The sequence below is a fragment of the Lachnellula hyalina genome (assembly GCF_007821495.1).
Source record: "Lachnellula hyalina strain CBS 185.66 chromosome Unknown contig00155, whole genome shotgun sequence".
Taxonomy (NCBI): domain Eukaryota; kingdom Fungi; phylum Ascomycota; class Leotiomycetes; order Helotiales; family Lachnaceae; genus Lachnellula; species Lachnellula hyalina.
The window spans coordinates 44,758-58,946 of NW_022157269.1; the positions used below are offsets into that span (position 1 = coordinate 44,758).

The 14,189-nt window shown below is 48.2% G+C and overlaps 3 protein-coding genes across 3 annotated transcripts; 2 read left to right on the top strand and 1 right to left on the bottom strand.

Annotated features, from left to right (window-relative positions):
• Positions 1-5,513: 5,513 nt before the first annotated feature.
• radE_4 (Efflux pump) lies at positions 5,514-7,195 on the top strand (the record flags this gene model as incomplete). The annotated part of the gene is made up of 4 exons (XM_031152199.1): positions 5,514-5,734; positions 5,781-6,237; positions 6,296-6,871; positions 6,950-7,195. 4 exons carry the CDS (start codon positions 5,514-5,516, stop codon positions 7,193-7,195), a joined length of 1,500 nt encoding a protein of 499 aa, XP_031002700.1.
• Positions 7,196-7,759: 564 nt separating this feature from the next.
• On the top strand, positions 7,760-9,532 carry LHYA1_G007270 (uncharacterized protein; the record flags this gene model as incomplete). The annotated part of the gene is made up of 2 exons (XM_031152200.1): positions 7,760-8,013; positions 8,044-9,532. 2 exons carry the CDS (start codon positions 7,760-7,762, stop codon positions 9,530-9,532), a joined length of 1,743 nt encoding a protein of 580 aa, XP_031002714.1.
• A 1,838-nt stretch (positions 9,533-11,370) lies between these two features.
• On the bottom strand, positions 11,371-13,783 carry MAE1 (NAD-dependent malic enzyme, mitochondrial; the record flags this gene model as incomplete). Its single annotated transcript, XM_031152201.1, has 5 exons — positions 13,311-13,783; positions 12,824-13,016; positions 12,480-12,776; positions 12,177-12,420; positions 11,371-12,121 (listed from the first exon to the last, which is right to left on the bottom strand). The coding sequence occupies exons 1-5, from the start codon at positions 13,749-13,751 to the stop codon at positions 11,371-11,373; spliced, it is 1,926 nt and encodes a 641-aa protein (XP_031002715.1). The 5' UTR covers positions 13,752-13,783.
• Between the last annotated feature and the right edge of the window lie 406 nt (positions 13,784-14,189).

Consider the following 14,189-nt stretch of genomic DNA (forward strand, 5'->3'; position numbering starts at 1 on the left):
TGTGGGTCTGACGACCCTCTTTGTGTACTTTTTTGAATTGTATCTGCAATTACATTTTCAGTGTATAAAGTTATTATTGAAAGATACGGCTGATATTACTCCACATAAAAGTGTCCTTCTCAATCTGAAAGTTGGCCACGATGTGAAGGCTGCTTCTAGAGTCTTGTCACGCGATAAAGACCCAATGAGGAAGGAGTTGAGAAACTTTTGTTGCACGTCGGCAAAAATGGCTATTGTCAATTTCTGGATTGTCAATTTCTGACACGTGACCCAGATTATCCTTTGGGTTTCCTGTCACCTCTGCTGGCCGGCCTCAGGTTGAGCACATTATGCTTTTCAGTGTACTACTCGAATGAAACCATTTGAAATCTATGTCCCTGTCTTTTGTTGGATATGACCTGGCCTAGCCCAGTCTTCTTCGATCGAGTGAGTTGGAACGTAAAGAAGCCAAGGTACATAGACAGGCGGATCGACGTCAGGAGGCGTTGAGCCCGGGTAAGAAATTGTTGGTCGTAACTGAATCCTTCAAAGGGACTTGGTGTAGAGGCAATTCGTGGGTCGTGTAATAGCATTGAGAAGGCTGAAAACAAGACGATGTTGGGGGAGGTTTGACCGTGAGCTCGAGATGGTGGTGTTGTTTCCAAAGAGTCATTACGAAAACATGTCCACGCCAAGTAGCACCTGGGCGGGACTATAGTTAGAGAATTGGTTTATTGAATCAAGGATACCTGCTACCTACCCAGTGTTTGATAATGCGTGGAACAATATTCCTCCCCTGTTTCCATTTCTGTACAACATAAATTTATCATGCTCCTGTCCATAAGCGAGCGAGTCTCTAGCGTCTTTATCCATAACACAACAGACGCCAAGCTTTCTTTCTCAACGACACTTCTCTCTCAGACACCTCTCAATCGCATACTACTCCATAGAAGTACATCTTACAATACAGTTTCCGTCTGTATGGACTCCTTTCCCCGTCTCTTCTCATACTCTCCTGCTCCGTATGTTACTCAGCTCGGCTCTACAATTCCAGTAGCCGCAGTCCCCTATGTCAACAACCCCTTTCAAACCAAAGATCTATAGCGAATCTCGATGTCGAATTACCATGGAACTGGCTGATTCACAAGTTAGAGCTACTCACTGCCCAGATCAAGCGCCCTGATCTCGCATGACCCAAGCGACGTCTGCGCTACATGTCTTGAGGTAGGGAAGGGCTGAGCCACCTGCAAGCTTGAGGAAAATGTCATGAGCCTCGGGAGATGCCATTGTGTGTCTTATATGAGCTCATGTCTCGATTCTCTACAGCTTCGAGCTTCACAATTCCGTATAGGTCACGTATTTGATTCCTACTTACCAACCGGTTCCCTCAAACGTTCACAGATTTTCTGGTCATTGAAAATACAACCTATGTTGCATTAAAGAGTCCTCAAGCTCCTTTCTTCAATTGTCATTATAGAGGTCTTGCAATTGGCAGATTTGGCCAGCTGCTTTGCTTCGTCACGATACCGTTGAAAGTTTGGTGCCCTGCCCTAGTACGGCTGTGCCCGGAATCCCCACCAAGATCCGATCTAAATCTATCTTAATTATTTCCTCATATTCATTCCCCATCTTACTATACCTATATCAATGATCTACAAGATAGAAAGCCAACAACGAACGAAAGCATAATAGGAACCTCTCTCTCACTTCCCTTCGGAAGGGGAAAAGGGAGAAGGCAGAGTAGGTTCTACGGGCACGGGCGCACCATTAACTTCAATGGAGGGATAGGTTGAATAAAGGTGTGCGGATTGATCAGGGATTATATTTAAGCGGAATATATTCTGAGTGCTGGAACTTTTCCATAGGTGTCCAGAGGAAAGGGGATCTAGCTACAGCGCCAAGAGCAAGATGGGAGAGGAGAATAGTTTTCTCGGCACGTCGATGAGAACACCATGCCAGTGCAAATCACGAGTCACAGTTCAAGTGGCAAAGACAGTCAGTTTTGTTTGTTTGAGTTTTGTTTGATTGTTTGATTTGATTCCTATCCACTCTCCTGTCCTGACTAGACAATGAATCAGCCCCCAAAGTCCTGTCCAAGCACCTGTCCTGACTTGACAACCCCAGATTTCCGAGAGGCACCGTTAAACTCCCTGTGGAAGAAGGTATGCTCTCATCCCCTGTCCTGACTTGACAATGTTTCCTCCCAGCCCAGACTCTCACTTCCAAGCCCCGTCTCCGATCTCTGTTTCCAACCTCTGCGCACATCCAAGCTCCGTTTCCTCCACACATCCCTGCAAAGCGTGTCCCAATTCGATGAGGTGAAGTCGAAGTTGTTGTCAATGAGTTGAGGTGTTTCTAGGAGTCTGTGCAAATTAGCACAATGTGTTCTTGTAAAAAACGCAAACCAAATTGCAGCAAATCGCTTGCGTCCTCCCATCCCTTCGAGTCCGAGCTCAACCTTCAAAAGGTCTACGATTTTTGTTTTTTCAGACGTGTGCCTGTTCTCTGTTCCTGAGTTGTCGCCATTTGATGCATCCGAGCTCAACCTTCAAAAAGGTATACAATTTTTGTTTTTGCCCTCATGTTTGTTCCCTGTGTTGTCGCCATTTGGCGCATCCGAGCTCAACCTTCAAAAGGTATACGATTTTTGTTTTTGCCCACGTGTATTTCCCATGTTGCCGAATGTCCGGGATGGCGAAAAGCAAATGTCGAATCAAGCCCAAGATCCACCCCGCGTCCTTACTTGGCGAAAAGTAGGAATTGAGGTAGATGTTTAGTATGAAAGCAACCTAAAAACAAAAACAGCAACGCGAAGTAAACAATAACAGCAAAACAATAGGGTACTTGCCTGACTTGTTAGTCATGGAAGTTGGTGTTGTGTCGAAACTAGAAGATGGTTAGCGAAGACTCAGTGAAAGATGGCTGATGAAGAAGCATTGGATGAAGAAGAAAGGAGAACGAAACAAAAGTGGAGCGAAGGAAATGGGCGACGACAAGGTTGAGCGACAATGAGATTGAACGGTGGCAAAGTCCAGGACAGCGACCACACTGGACGACTTTGTCACAAGGAAAGGCAAAAGCAGAAGAGGGCAAGATACCATGCATAAAAAACTCGTTTCTGCGACACGGAGAAAAGAAGGAAGCCCCAGCCCAACTAGGGCTTAGGTCAAAGAGCGAAGGTGCACGTGATGTGCCCCCCTTTTCGCTTAATGTTTGTGAAGGAAACAAAATAATCAACAATGACGGCATGCGAAATGAAATCCCCCAAGGAAAAAACCTTTCCAAGAAGAGTGCACACTCGCAATTGCTCAACTTGAGGGATTGCGATAATGCGACGATCAAAAATGGACGAAAAAACAATGCGATGCAAATGCAGATGTGATGAGGAAAATGGGGAGCACTTACTTTTTGGATCGCTCGTGGCGATGTCTCTTGTCGTGGTTGGTGGTGTGTCGACATGGCGACGTTGAGGTGGTGAGGATGGGAAGTGGCGTTGTTGATGAGGTTGTTGATGTTGTCGTGCAAAAAAGTTTTTGAAAGAAGGAAGAAAAGTTTATGTAGAAGGAAGGAAAGTTTTGAGGACAGAGGAGGGGACGACCAATACTTATACCTCCAAGGGAGGGGGTTAGGCTAGTCCAAGTCGCAGTCGACGCTTCTAAGATTTTCAACTCTAACGTTAGTTGTGCAGCGCCAGTTTACCTTTTGATCAAGTTTTTCTTTGTTTTGTTGACGGCGTCGACGCGACGATGCGCTAAAAGCTGGACCAGAGCAATTAGCGTGCGAGTATATCCTCATTGTTTACTAAAGCTGAGCTATAGCGATCTAGCCATGCTAGTATATCCTCATTGTTTACTAGCAATCGGAACAAAATAGAGGAGGCTGGGAGAGTAAGCAAATATCACGACACTAGACGCCTGAATTTTGGAACCAGCGATCCGCTAAGCTGAGCCAGTGCGACCTGGCGTGCAAGTATATCCTCGTTATTTACTACCGGTCGGAACAAAAAAGAGGAGGCTGGGGGGAATGAGCCAATATTCTGTCATCTGACGCCTGCCCAGGTGAACTCTGGAACCAGCGATCCGCTAAACGCTGAGCCAGTGTGGTCTGGCCTGCAAGTATATACTCATTGTTTACTAGGGATCGGAAAAAATAGATGAGGTTGGGGGAATGAGCAAATATCACGGCACCAGACACCTGAACTTTGGAACCGACGATGATTGAACGGCTAGCTCATGGGGACAGGAAGTGGCCTTCACCCAGGCTACCCAATAGTTTATTCAGCAATGAGCACGACTTGAAGAGCGATGATCACACGGCGGCGACAACAAGATAGAAGAACTGGTCTTGAGTTTGGCTAAGGATTATTTGCTTACCTCAACTTGACCAGCGACGATCACACGCCTCCTTTAGGAGGGAAGCGTGGTTTTGAATTTGGCTACTCAACACCGCCTTCCGAATGATTTGGACAGCGATGGTCACACGGAGACTTGGGCGGAAGACACTAAGTTCAAGTTTTCACTGGGGAGCACATTGGTTATGATGATTGCATCCGAGTCATGAGACGGCAACACAGGACGAATATGAAGAACTTGAATTTGGCTTCGGGGCATGTCCTCAGGACTGGCTTGAGAAAAGATGATCGATCACACGGCAGTGGGGGTGCAAGTAGCCAACGTGCGTTTGCCTATGGAATAGGGTCAACAAACAATGCTGAAATGGAAAGAGCCCTCCAGTGGAAGTGCGATCTTCGTGGAATCACTCAGTGTTGGAAGCTGTGATAGGCCAACAGGGAGAAGCCAGATATCGCCATTCCCAAATGATTTCGTCCTAATCATCTCGAGTCTCTTCCTCTACCAACAACAACCCACACTTTATGTACCTTGACACCTGGAATAGCCTGCAGTCGCTATCACTTGAGCCGCTATAAAGCCTGCAGTGTGAATTGCATGCGTTGTTCTTCCCACGATCAGTCCCTACTCTCCCTGCGGTTTCATTGCTGACACTGTCTCACAGCTCCTCAGCTCTTCAGACAGCAAATCGTGCAAACAGCTATTGTCCATCAAGCGTTACCGCAGCTAGTCTTCTCCCATCCCTACTATTCCGTCGACACGCACACCCGACGGCTGCTTTCTACTGCGTTGAAAGACATACAACCATATCGAGGAGGTAGCCAATATACAAATTCCGAAGCTACCGGTGTTTATATCGATTCTAGCAGATAAAAGCAAGGCGGTGAATAGAAGCATGCCGGACTAAAACGCAAATTTCAAAATTTCCATGACCCACTTGTTTTCAGGTTTTAATGCAGAGATTGGACATCGACTCGAGTGAATTTGGTTGTGTATATATACAAGTAGATTCTCAAGTATACACGTCTCTCAAGTACAGCATATTGGAAGAGTTACATTCTTCCCTCTACGCTACGGGGTTAGCTTTCGCACACCTTTCCTAAGGCGCATCTGCCTTGTCCCAAGAACTTGGGAAATTCACTAGCTCGGTTGATTCGTCAAGAAAAAATAACTGAAACTGGCGACATGAATATGCAAGATCAACAGCAAGACCCCGTGTCTGTTGCAAACGTCGAGAAGCAACATCCATCAGGCTACGACTTTCCAATTCAAGCTGCAGGACTGGAAGAGAAAGATCCAAATATCATTGATTGGGATGGCGACAATGACCCGGAAAATCCCCGCAACTGGCCAACTAGGAAGAAGTGGACAAACGCAGGTCTACTATCTGCAATGACTTTTGTCACGTAAGTCCTGCTTATCCCGAGTTGACCTATTACTCACTCTAAACAGCCCGCTTGCCTCATTCATGTTTGCACCAGACGTCGAACTCGTCTTCCATGAATTCCACTCTACCAATTCCTTTCTCGCAGCACTCGTTCTCTCCATATACGTGTTTGGATATTCAGTTGGCCCGCTGATCGCAGCACCACTTTCAGAATTATATGGACGCGTGCCGGTATACCATGTCTCGAACTTCCTCTTCGTGGTCCTCACAATTGCATGCGCGGCTAGCAGCAACCTGAATATGCTGATCGTGTTTCGGTTCTTGGCTGGTGCTGGCGGCTCAACGGCCGTTACAATTGGAGGGGGGACCTTTGGGGATCTATTCAAGGCCGAGGAGCGTGGTGCGGCAATTTCGATTTGGACGATGGGTCCGATAGTTGGCCCTGTGATTGGACCTGTGTGTGGGGGGTTTCTTGCACAAGCTATGGGGTGGAGATGGGTGTTTTGGCTGCTGAGTATTCTTGTGAGTTCATCGTCATCTTTCTTTCAACCAGCTGCCTACAATACCTAACATGTTCCAGGGTGGTGTCCTTACGATCGCAATGCTCATCTTCCTGAAAGAAACCTATCCCGTCATTCTCCTCGAGCGAAAAGCAGCGCGCCTTCGAAAAAGCACCGGAAATCCCAACCTCAAATCCTACCTCGCCTTGGAAATCTCCCCATCCGAGCTCTTTAAACGAACAATCTCCCGCCCGATCAAGATGTTCATCTCCCCTATTGTTCTCCTCCTCTCCATATACACGGCGTTCGTCTACGGCATACTGTATCTACTTCTCACAACGCTAACCCAAGTCTTTACGCAGACCTATGGCTTCTCACGCGGAATCGCCGGGCTTTCGTATCTCGGTTTGGGGATTGGCATGATTGTTGGGCTGGTGGGGTTTAGCCTTACGAGCGATAGACGGATGCAACGACTGGCTGCTGGAAATGGTGGGGTCATGAAACCAGAGTATCGGTTCCCGCCGATGATTCCAGCGAGTGTGCTGATTCCTACTGGGTTGTTTGTTTATGGATGGACGGCTCAATATGCGGTTCATTGGATTGTGCCGATTATGGGGATGGGCTTGCGGGTTTGGGGATTATGGGGATCAATGTACGTTCGTTCATACAACTCATTGAACGGGATCTGATTTCTGGTAATCAATCAGTGCTAACGAGCTTGTCAACGTTCTTAGATGCCCATTTCAGCATACCTCATCGATGCCTTCACCATCCACTCAGCATCCGCTCTGGCCGCGAACACGATTCTCCGCTCTCTATTCGGAGCCCTCCTGCCGCTAGCTGGACCGGCGCTGTATGGGAGTTTGGGATTGGGATGGGGGAACTCGTTGTTGGCCTTTATTGCTATTGGGATGATTCCTATTCCGGTGCTGTTTTGGAGGTTTGGGGAGGTTTTGAGGATGAGGATTAGTGGGCTTTAAGGGGGTATGGCCCGGGAAAAATGGCGGGAAGAAGAAGAAAGAGCTGTTGTTTGGATTAGTCCAGAATCACGACATGGATGAAGAGGAACTCCAAGATCTCGTTGCCGAAAAAGGCAAAGGGCTGATTTCCTACTGTATGGTGCTCCTAGTGTTGGAAAGACGTCTACCGGTAAGACTCGTCCGTGTCTTGATCTACAAAGGGTGTGATTGGCTGGCAGGGTTGCCAGGGAGTGCGCTACTGGTAAAGGGTGGGGACATACCACCGTAAAAGACCAAATGTGGGTCTGATTTATGAGATAAATGAAGCATCCAGTTCTGTAACAAGAGATGTTGGAAGTGGCCGCCAGCAAGAGATACCGAGGTTCTGGCAGCCCGAGCACGGGCTTTGTTTGTCGTGCTTCGCTTGGCAATTAAAATACCTACACCTACATAGACATAGACATGAGTCGCAGCTTTTGAGTCGCGGCATCTCCTTTAACATCATGGAGGATGCGGTCCGTCCATGAGCAGGCGTTTAAGGCTATGTACGAGAGAGGTTATTGCACTTGGTTTAGTCTTTACGAGATGACAATTGCAGATACTAAAACCCATCTTCCATGGGATTGTCTCTTTCAGCTTGAGAATGCATTTCTCGACCACCCTTCTTTCCCAGAAAACCTTGCGGTAGACGCGTCATTTTCGAATACTGTCCTTGCAAAAGGGATATCTACATGGAGAACCGCGCAGGAAGCCTCTGATTTACCGTCCTTTGAGCAAGAATTCTTTATACCGGTTGCGTCAGATTGTCCCACGATTCTTGCTATCGCAGACCCGCAACAGTCTGCATTCATGCTCCCGTGATGCTTTAGTGAGGGCGATAACCATATTACTTTGCTTATACTTGCCTGGACCTATATACTTTCTGCACGATGGGCTGAGATTATTCCCGGGGCATCTGGCCCTGAATACAGCGATTGCGAGGCCGAATGGGATGACAAAAACATCCCATTTGAAAGGGCCCCGACTGGTTCCACTACAGCGATTATAGATCTAGGTGATATTGATGATGACGCCGCTCGGTGGTGGGCAGCGGTCCTCGCACTGGAAGGGGGTTGGAATGCATATATTTCAAGTGAAAAAGGTCATGTCCTCCACTCACCCTGGTATACGAAGCTTGTATCAGAACAACGCTTTACTCTTTCACGCGGCACGAAATCTCGCCCCCTTCTAGCTCAACATCGTGCGGCATCATTTGCCACCGCCTTGCGCTATCTTTCTAGCTACTGCGAATTCCACGAAGTAGCTGAGCAGAGCCATGCTGCTTTGGCTGCGACATTACTTCTCCCTGTGGCCAGATTCGACAACAGAACGGTTCAATTACCGACCCCTCGAGTCCGCCGTAAAGCACGATTCAACAAGGAGAGATTCAACAAGGAGACGGTCTGCAAGACCCTGGAATGGAGCGAGAACCTCAACCAACTGGACGGGCTCCTCACTCTAAGTTGCAATGCAGTAGGAACCAAAGCGCTCTTAAACAGCGTCTTCTTTGAACCTGAAGTGGCATGTAATATCTGCGGGGCATGGTTGCAAGGGACCTTTGCATTTCTCGACTCAGATATCGTGCAGGACCAGCATATCCTGCTACGTGTCTTGATGAAGCGGGATCCTAGCCTGGGATTTCTCTGGCTTGGTGCCTTTGTTATCGGAGCACAGACACGTTCCTTGCAAGAAGCTCGTCAGGCTTGGTGGAAAATTGACCTTCATGTGGCAGCATGGACCGGAACGCTTATGTCTTTTATACAAGAGCCTGTGTCAACACTGGCCCCTGAGACAGAAGAAATCTCGCGTGCTGACGAATGTCGACTGCTGTACTTGTCCCACGATCAATACTACACTGGTCCCCCGCTCTTTCCATTCGCTCCATTCGGTTCTACAGCGATAATAGACACTAATATCGACGTTCGTCAACATACACAATGTGAGACAAGTCACGGCCTCGAATATAAAGGTTTAACCTGGCGCTGTCGTGCTGGCCAGCGCGTAGCTACTACTATTGCTAGAATTCCCTTACGCGCTAAGAATGGGCAGCCAACAGACGGCAATATCTCCGTCACTTATGATAATATCGATAATGAGGATGATGACTGTTCAGAAATGGTAACTAGGAACATTTTCACTTGGCTGCGCGATGAGGACGGCTTCTCTGTTGCAGAGAGGGCTATTCGTGAACACGAGTGGATAGACAATTTTGACTCGGACGATGACAGCCCGATTACAGGCGATGCCCAATCTACAGTAGGAGGCAATCTGCATGGATGGCTGTTGAAGACAATAACTAGACGGTCCAATTCTCTCTAACGGGTAATGGAGGAGTGCGAGGTCCACTATCACGGCACATGATGGTAGGGGAGCGATGGAAGGGGCTGTCAGGAAATTCTTGAAGAGGGGGTTCGGTCGACAGATGACTATGTAACAAATGCCAGAATAAAATTCGTTTGATGTGGAAAGTGCTGATTAGTTCTATATTACAGAATTCCCTGCAAACTGTGCACACAGATCTGCGCTATGATCAACCACTTTAGTCAAGCCGCCATGGCTCATTCTCCCGTGATATGAAGTAACTGGATAATAACCTTCGGCACCAATATTGTGAAGCAGAATGATAACCCGAACTGGATTCACGGCAGCGATCAGGCCCCGCGGCTGTGGAATGGAATGATTGCCAAGATCAATTTCTTGCTCATAGGCAACTGGCAGCAAGCGTCACATATCGCAGTCCACAAGAGTACAGAGGAGACAAATTTGCAAGTCCAATATCTTTTAGCTTACATCGCTCGATCCCCCCGTGCTAATAAATCCTGTCTGCTGGTGACGACAAGACACACACTCTTCCTGAAGCCCTGTTGGTATGATGCGCAGAAATAACTACATCTTATGCCATATTCAGTCCTCGCTCGCGCCATGATGAACTCAAATTCAACGACTCCGCACTCTACAACTACTGCTGTACCCGATAAATAACTACATCTTATGCCTCAGCATAGACTTAAAAACACTCCGCCCATTCTCAAGCGTGCTTCTCCTTCCTTCTAGGTGCTCTCTCTGACGGACGGTTGTTAACGGTTCAGAGGCGAGATTCGATACTTCTTCGTCATCAAACGCTATAACCACAAGGGGCGAAAGGACCTCCTCTAGCCCATGGATACTAATATTTGTATATATTTTCTTTAAATCTTAATCCCCCTTTCCAGATTCCTTTCCGGGTCAGGAGTCCGCTTTAAAGTTAGCAGATTCCACCTGCCCTTCAACGAAAGAACCTCACCATGGGTTTTTGGGCCAGCGGATAGTACATATTTGTTTGCATTAGCCAGACAACGCCTTATTCCAAATCCCCTCACCTCACGGAAAGCAAGCACCAGATAAAAGACCTACCTCTCGATTCACAGGCGCAGAAACGATATATCACGCACGCAATGCCTTGAGCGCGCTGGGCAGATTACGGCGCAGTTCACAAAAAGCCGCGACAGATACTGCTGCTGCTAAGGTAGCAACTGCAGGATCCCGGATAGCTTTCAAGTCTCCCTGTAGCCTTGCATGCCCACGAAGCGATTGATTCGGAGCCAACTTAGTTGAAGAAGCCTTGATGAGCCTGTAAGAGGCGAGGTATGCTGAACAAGAAGACGATATCGGTGCTCGGAGATAGATCGTCTTGTGATTAACTGACGATCAAACGAGTGTGGGGAAAGAAAGGGAGATAAATGCTGCATTGCTGCCTCGACGATGACAGGGTCGCTATATCGCATGCGCATGCAACCTGCATCATGGGATACTTTGCATACCAGGCAGGCTGATCACCAAGCCAGGATAAAGTGTGGCTTTACAAAGAATATGTCAACTTGAATGCGGATATTATATGCCCTGGTCAGCTTTCAGCGCTTACTCAATATATTCTGGGGGATTTCGAAAAATATCCGGATACCCTAAGTATTCCGGGTAACTGCTTATGATGAGGATATGGTATTGATTGATAGTAGAAGTGGTTGCGTAATAGGAGTGATTAATTTATAAACGGTTTATAGATTCGGATAGGGCTTAGTTTCCCTCTGATCTGTGAACAAATCATGCTGTACGGAGGATTGTCTATCAATCGATCTATCATACCAAACCCTCAAACCCAACTGATCAAGTCTAGATAATTAGAGCTCCACAGTCGCAATACCCATCTCACCCTTCGCATTCCGATCCGCCGTCTCCTTCTCCACCTTCCTTAGAGGCCGATAAACCGGATCCCACATCTGCTCCCTAATCCACTCCTCCAGCTCCCCATGCTCATCACTCGGAATGCCCTCTTCCTGCGCCAACCCCTCTTCCACCGCCTGTACGATGACCGCTCGCGCAATATGCACGCTGATGTCCCGCACGTTTACCACGTCAGGAAGCAGCCCCTTATTGGGATCCTTCAGCGCCGGGCTCTGTGCCGCGAGTGCTTTGACGGCCGCGACGAGCATCTTGTCGCTGAGGAGCTTGGTACGGGAGAGTACGCAGCCGAGGCCGATGCCCGGGAAGCAGGTCGAGTTGTTGCACTCGGCGACCTCGTATTCCCGGCCGTTGTACGTGACGGGTGGGAAGGGACTGCCGGTTGCGATGAGCGCTTTGCCCTGCGTCCATTCGTTGATGTCTTTTGGATCGGCTTCGTGCAGGCGCGTGGGGTTGGAGAGGGGGAAGATGATGGGGCGGGGGACATGGGAGGCCATTTCGGTGATGATGGGCTGGGTGAAGGCTTTTGGTTGCGTGGAGGTGCCGATTAGGACGTGCGGTTTTACCGTGCGGATTACGGAGTGCAGGTCTGTGTCTGAGGAAGGGTAGTCGGTACGGGCGTAGGGAATTTGGGCCGGGGTGAGCTTGTCCTTGTGGGATTTAAGAAGGAGGCCGGGTTTATCTACACACCTGGGAGATAATTTATTAGCTTGGGAGGGGAGGGATGAACAAGGGGAGAGGGTACCAGATTTGCTTTGCGGCTTCTTCTTTGGATTTCCCACTGTCCGCAGCGATCGCGTCTCGTACTTGGTCTGCAATTCCTGTTCCTGCGGTACCGGAGCCGAAGATTACCATTCGCATGTCTTCCAGCTTGAGCTTGCTGACGTGCAGACCGGCCATGATTGCTGCGAGGGTGACGCAACCTGTTCCTTGGACATCGTCGTTGAAGCATGGAATGGAGGGTCGGTAGCGATCGAGGATTCTTCGAGCTGGAAGGATGGTGTTAGTCAATGAATGCTTGCCTGACGTCTTATGATGATTTATTTACCGTTGGGCAACCCAAAGTCTTCGAAATGGATGTACGCTCGAGGATATAGCTTCCGCGCAGATTGTACAAAGGTATCGACAAACTTATCATAGTCCTCGCCACGTGCTCTAGGTTTCTTTAGACCCAAGTAAAGATCGTCATTGAGGAGTTCCTCGTTGTCAGTGCCGCAGTCAAGAACAACGGGAAGCGTCCTGTTGGGATGGATGCCAGCACAGAGTGTTGTTAAGACCAATTTGGCGACTGAGATGAGAATGCCACCAACTCCTTGGTCGCCAATTCCAAGAATCTCCTCTCCATCTATGAATGGTCAGCACAGACAATAGGTATTAGACAAGGTTGCTCACCAGTCACTACAATGTAATCGATATCCTCGGGTCTGCCCCACTGAGCGAGATCATCATGAACTCGATCGATATCGTTGATGTTGAGAAAGCAGCCGTCTGGTTTTCGGAATAGTCTTGAGTAATTCTGGATGGCGTCTCCTTCTGTAGGCGTATAGATGACGGAGAACATTTCTTTTAGATGGTCTTGAATCAACTAGGTGGAGTGAGTAGAGCATCCCAATATGAAAACAAGATTACGAAAGAGGATAATCAGGAAGCATAAGTGATGTCTAGACTGCAGAAAGGAAACACGGGCACTGAGCTACCCCCAAGACCTCTTTTGAGCTACATTGAGCTACAACGCTTTCGATAGATAATGCACGTGATGGGAGTATTCACGTGAGCATCATCAACGAAGCAAAGACAAGAGCGCCCGAGATACAGGATATCTCTGATAAGAAAAAGAAAGCTTCCACACCACAGAAGCTCAAAGTAGAAAGCCCCTCACCTTAAAATAAAGCACCTCATTCTGCTCGGCCAGACTCGTCATGAAGGTATTCTTGGCCAGATCATCCTTGCGCGTAGAATACTGCTCATAAGCTCTCTTGCACTGCTGATCGAGGGTCTGGACATTCTGCGGTAGCAAGCCCGTCAAATTGAACTCCCTCCTCTCTTCGGGAGGGAATCCGGCTCCCTTGTTGAGGTAGGCGGTGTTGAGGAGTGCCGCGCCGGTCAGGGCGCAGTCTTGCGGGCCCGAGGTGCTGAGAGGGAGGTGGCCGAATTGCGGGTGCTTGGCATGAGGGTTGTTTTGTTTGTGGTGGGAGGACATTGTTGTTTTGCTTCTTACCGGTGTGGTCTTGGGGTTGGTGTTGAGGAAGAGCCGAGGGAACTGGTTGATTAGAAAGCGAGGTGTTGTTGTTGTTATTGTTGATCGGGGTCGTATTGCCATGAAAGAAAGAGCACGTTTGGAAGAGGCGCGGACTGGGCAAGATGTGATGGGGAATTTAGGAATATATACCTACCGTCTTTGTATAATAATAATATTCAGCATGTTCCGCCTCAAGTTAAGTTAAGTCAAGTCAAGTCAAGTCAAACAAGTGAGTGGGGTGCACGCAATGACGTTGCTCAGCCATTAACCACTACTGTACGCTATAGAACAAGGTGGGTGGGGCCAAGGAAAAGGAAAGGCTTGCACGGAGAGTCCCAGAGCCTATTCCACACGAAAAAAGTCTAGGATTATACAGAAATAGACAACTTTCTCACTCCTATAAGGCCAGCAAAGAAGATATCCATTATCTACCTAGGTAGCCTTGCTGTTATGAGAGATTGTCTTACGATTAATGGTTGGCAGAAGGAAAATCCCACTCAACATTTGGACTTTGGGCAT